The 6,000-nt window shown below is 31.2% G+C and overlaps 1 protein-coding gene across 1 annotated transcript in view; it reads left to right on the forward strand.

Annotated features, from left to right (window-relative positions):
* Positions 1-1,342, forward strand: part of LOC145662436 (xyloside xylosyltransferase 1-like) — a 209,286-nt gene extending 207,944 nt beyond the window's left edge. The window contains exon 3 of the mRNA XM_081728005.1: positions 566-1,342. Within this exon, the coding sequence (XP_081584131.1) occupies positions 566-880 (315 nt within the window). The 3' untranslated portion in view covers positions 881-1,342. The remainder of the gene's footprint in view (positions 1-565) is intronic.
* Positions 1,343-6,000: the final 4,658 nt, after the last annotated feature.

Consider the following 6,000-nt stretch of genomic DNA (forward strand, 5'->3'; position numbering starts at 1 on the left):
TAGTTTATAGCTCCAGACTCGAAGGGGAAGGGCGTGTTGGTATTGGTGCACGTGGTCCCAGGTTCAATCCTCGGTAGGAGAGAACAAAAATGTATTTTTACAATTATTCACTTTCGTTAATCATCCCGTCTCCTTTAGCATAATCATGGGACGTTAAACTAAAATTTTATTTAATTGCGAGGCTGGAGGGACAATTGCTCATCCCCAAGTGACGTGCCTAATTACATTCAACTGATTATCGTGAAAAAAAAAATATGTTTTCTTCATTAAGCTTATGAATTTTAGGAGAGAATTGCAGATCATGAACTGCAGTAATTTAAAAAGTGTGAAGGGAAAATTACGTGAAAGATATTCAATAAAAATTCATGAAAATATATTTTGAAAATTTCTGATTAGATCATTAAGAAGTCATGAAAAAGTTCTGAATTAAAAAAAAATAATTAAATTCTTGTAGAAACCCTGTTAATACGAGATAAATCTCACCTTGTAAATATGGAGCAATATTAAAATGTTTTTCTAGTTTACAACTGCGAATAATTTTATGCTATGATTTTATTCTTTTCAGGGTCTTAACTCAGGTATTGTATTATTTCATCTGGAGCGCATGCGAAGATCATCTGCGTACAATAGTCTACTAGAAGAAACAACACTACATGATTTGTGTAAAAAATACGAGTTTGTAGGAAGTGTAGGAGATCAAGACTTTTTTACCCTAATGTTCATGGAGCACCCTGATTGGGTGTATCCATTGGACTGCAGTTGGAATGTGCAATTGGACCTACAATATAGTAATTTACCGTTGTTTAATATTTACCATAATTGTTCCTCCGAAGCTAAAATACATCATGGTAATGCGGGATATCCAATACCTCCGGATTGATAATAACAATGGTTCTAAGTATGCAGTGAAGGAAATCTGTCATTCGGTCTTCGAGGCAAGTATGGTTAATTGTTGGTGTGTGTGTGGATTTTGCACACGGAAAGAGAAAGAAAAAGTATGTGAATTTTACAAGGAATCGTTGTTTTAAGGAGTCTATCTAGTGAAGTTTTCTGGATGCATCGTGAAAATGGTTTTAAGACACATTCCTTGTTTCGTACGATTTAGTTTTCGTTTACTTTCATTTTGAACAAAATAATTTTTTAACTTTCATAAAATGAATCGTGTGTTGATCACAGATAGAATTTACGTAAAAATTGCCGTGGCTGTAGATTATATTAAGTATTGAATATATAAAGTATGGTAATAAAGCTTTCTTTACAAATAGCACCAGACTTCAGTTAAAACTTATTATTTATTAAAAGTGTTACACACAAATTGCGTCAAATAAATAAATAAATATATTTAGAATTCTGCCTTCACTTTGAAAATTCATTCATGTTCCAAAAAATATTGAGTACATTTTCGTTTTTGTCATATTGGAATATGAGACATTTTCTAAACGATTCCGGTGCTGGTAAAATGTGATATTTATATGAACTGTATGTGTATTAACGTGCTAATGTAATATAAAGATTATATATCAAATCTTTTCGTAATTATTTTTATGTGATTATTTCTAAAAGACAAAATGGACGGTGAATTTATTGGTGCTGATTTTCAAGCGATATTCATTTCTATATTAAAGTATATATATTATTTTCGTTAAATTGATTAGTTGTGAAATGTCTGTTAATACTTACAGATAGAAGACTGTATGTGTGTGTATAAATAAGGTGAACAAAAATGAAGAAGGCAAAGCGCGTGTGCATTCAGAACAAATGTGTAACATGAAATTATATTTTAAAATAAAAGTTATATTGTTTCTTCACAACTACAGAAATTGATATGCAAATGGTTGTTAATTTTTTAAAAGAATATCAAGTGCCTTATTTTACTTATCTTTTCGTAAAATTAATATTGTACAAATTTCCTACTTAAAATCACGTGATGATATGTATTTCTAAGACAATTGCTTATGTGTTTATTTCATATTATTTAAAATATCTTTGTAGAAAAATGTAATCACAAATAAGCATATAACTTGTGTTAATTTTTGAAGTTCTAATAGTTACATTGTTGTTCTGTCATCGTTATTTTATTTTCAATTATGTTATTTTCAGAGAAAAAAGACGAATTTTATAACCAACTATATTGTGATAGAGGCTTAATGTTTTGTAACTTTTTCTCTCATATTGCTTATAGAATAGTAAAATACTTTAGATTAAGTTCCATTCAATCATCCACGAGTTCTGAAATATTTGTAAGTAATTTTGTTATCTTCGTGTTATGGTTCCTCAGGAATTTTAGTTCATGGTTTATAGTTTTTTTTCTTCTTCTTCACAAACTTAATATGTGTAGAATTATCTGAAAGTTTTCAGTTGTGTTGTCATATGATGATAATAAATCATTTGCTGTGGTACTTCAGTTTCGTTAACATTCACGGGTTAAGTTCCAAAGTTGGTCGTCCGTTTCTAGCAAAAATTTGAAAATTTACCGGGAAGGAATTGATAGTTTGCTCATTTGTGTGGTTGATAATATGCAAGGAGAGAGTAAGTTGTTTTTATTTTTCTCTATAAGCGGTTATAAACATGGAACTATTTGGCAAGTGGAGGGAACTATTTCGCGCAAGGTTACCGGATGGTTGAATTGTGGAAGAGTAATGAACATTTGCATTCTGAACATGGCTGCAGGTGTACAGTGACGCTCCAGTTGGTATCCTTACGCAGAGACGAAAAATTACACTCTATTAATTTTAACAGAATGGTTACAAACTTCCCTAACCTTAAGCTAACCCAATTTTACCCTAAACTACTTATCCCAACTTCATTCTACTCTACCTTACCTTACTAAACTATACCCTCTTAAAGCGGTCCTAAAAATTAATGATTTTTAAATTTTCCTAACTGTTATTACGCTTCTTATCGAAAACCAGGCGGACGACCAACTTATGCCACATTCACCTTGAACAAAGTTTTATATATATAAACCAGCAGTTTTAGTCTGGCGTATTTTATTTCACGAGATAGTAAACTGCTTATTGTATTTTAAATTCAGAATAAAGCAAAATTATTTTTGTTAAATGCGTATTTTATATCTATAACTTTTCGTTACACCATTTCTTGGACTATTAGTATTTTCTAACAACTTCTCAACCTCAGTACTTTTACCTAAAAGTTATTTTACACAGTAGTACGATTATTGCTATGTTTTTAAATATTGAATAACTAAACACAGTTTAACTAATCCAGTGTATCGATTAAATACAGTGTAGCTAATTTCATTGTATGACTTTGTAGAAACGATTTGTAAGATCAAAAGAAGCCTAAATGTTCCGGTTAAACATAGATCAAAACGCCTCCTTTCACAGTTATAAGCCATCGAGAGTAGGAAAAGTAGTTTCTGAAGTACCCAACTTAAATACTGAATGTAACATATTTTTAATTAGTCATAAGTATCCCCACTTATTTTTATAAGATTAAATAGGTGTATAATATTGCATAATTACGATATCGGTCCTAATATCTCCTTAGTAATATAGTCATTAATTTCTCAACATGAGCATACGGTACATATCAACATCCGAAGATGCTTATTATTATATAGTATTAATACTTTAATGATTTCGATTTGTGCATAAGCTCTGAAAAGTGCTGAATTCTATCTGTAAAATGTTTAAAAGTATGTATGTTATACGAAGGCAGAATTCTAAAAATTTTGTATCACAAAACACTGAATTATAATATAATTTCATTATTTTAGTAGCACAATTAGTTTCAGTATGATTTTCAGTAGGCCACATGGATTTATATTGACTGATTTAATATATATATATATATTACCTTTCTGTAAATGAATTTCAACGTATGTATTGGCAAGAGAGGTAATTTCAGTTAAAATAATTAGCTGACAGTTCGAAATTGAGTGGATTATTCGATTACTGAAGTGGGAAAATTAGGACAGTTGTCTTGTGTTTTATACAAAAAAGAAAAAAACATCAAATGAATATATTTTTTTAATATTTGAAAACGAATTTTAGGAAAGAGATAGTCTCAATATTCATTCTTGTATTATTGAATGGTGATACAAGGGATTATGAAAGTAATAATGTGCTTACGAATAACCGTACATGGGCTGTGTCTATATAGCTGTTAAGTGCCAAAGGAAAAGACTGGCCAATAATTTGTCAACCCCTCCCAGTTAAGTTACAGAGATCTCTGGGTTTTATCCTTTGTGGAGATGGTTTAACTATTTTGTTATATAAAGACAATGAATTGTTTTAAGAAAGTAAAAATAAATAAAAGTGATTTAGCTGAAGACTGATAAATATGGTGTTTTCTTAATTGATTCCTTTATCACATCTCATGTATGAGGGGAATGCAAAAATTTCCCAGAATTTTGTTGTAGCTCTTTTTATCACAATATAAGTACACTTTTACTTAAGGTGACAGACTACTAAATATTTTTCAAAAGCTAATAATTTTTCCTTTGTCAGTTTTCCGTAAATGAAAAGAGATAATGAAATGTAACTTACCTCAATAATAGATAATGTTATTCTACACCCAAAAATATGAATCGAAAGAATTTTCAGTGTTGCTATCCGTAAAAATTACAGTGTGACCAGAATTTGAATTACCCAAAAATCTAGGTTATGGCAGCGACTAGAAAAATGAACTCAACGGTAATTGATGACTTATCATGCTGCCTGTGTTCCTTGTAAACTACTTTTTAAATAATATTGGTATTTATTTTATAATAAAGAGTACAAAATAAATGTATTTTAATAAACAGTATAATTAAAGTACAAATATTATTTAAAAAGTAGTTAAAAAGGAACACGGACAGCATGATAAGTCATCAATTGCCGTTGAGTTCATTTTTCTAGTCGCTGCCTTAACCTAGATTTTTGGGTAATTCAAATTCTGATCACACTGTAATTTCTATGGATGGCAACATTGAAAATTCTTCCGATTCGTATTTTCGGGTGTAGAATAACATTATCTATTATTGAGGTAAGTTACATTTCATTATCTCTTTTCACTTGCGAATAACTGGCAAAAAAAAAATATTAGCTTTTGAAAAATATTTAGTAGTCTACCCCCTTAATCGCCTTAAAAGCAGTCACCTTCGGAATACACATACTTGCTCCACCGCTCCTGTGATTGGTGGAAACGCCGACGAAAGCCCTCTTTTGATATATTCTGAAGTTCAACCGTCGCGTTGGTTTTGATTTCCCCTACGGTTGCAAAACGAGTACCGGTGCTGTTTCCTGAAAGCACTGTCACTGTAAACTGTTTTTTAAGGCTATCGAAGCACATTTCCCCATTTTACACATGAGATTGATGTTTTTGCGCGTTGCTCCAATCGCGACATTGCTCTAACTGATTACCACACACTCTTCTGTTCAGCTACACTACTCATGCACTGCGTACTATGACCTGTACACACTTGTCAAATTCATAATTAGGTAACCTAAGGACTGCACTATACAAGATTCATTGTGATTGGATCATTAATACCGAAACTGCAACATCATTCCGGGAACTTTTTGATTGCCCCTCGTATATATATATATAGTGGAACTTTCTTAAGCTTGCGATGAAGCAAACTAAAGAGAGTCCAACAAAGGGTAAGTACTTTCTAGCTGTCCTTGAGTACATCATCCTTAGGGAATTTTGATACGCATTCTTGGGAGCGTTAATTTTATTCTTCATCATGGGCCTACTGGTATTTCACAAAACCTTACAAGTCTGAAACATTATGAGTCGGAGATATTACAGTAGTAGTAAAAAATGATCTGTAAAAGTATATTACTTTTAAATTGTCGTAATTTTATGATATACTTAACTGTAAAATTTTAACTTTTATCATTTTTACTAGCTCACAATACTGGTGTATTTTATGAAATAAGTCCCAAATCGAAGGGAATTCTTTCTATTCTGCCTAATGGCCCTCCATCATTGTATATCACATTTTATATCAAGCCTTATCTTTAAGCAGAACGGGAATTTCTGTCAAATCTT

This window comes from Thermobia domestica, chromosome 10 (assembly GCF_964235325.1).
Source record: "Thermobia domestica chromosome 10, izTheDome1.hap1.1, whole genome shotgun sequence".
NCBI classification, from domain to species: domain Eukaryota; kingdom Metazoa; phylum Arthropoda; class Insecta; order Zygentoma; family Lepismatidae; genus Thermobia; species Thermobia domestica.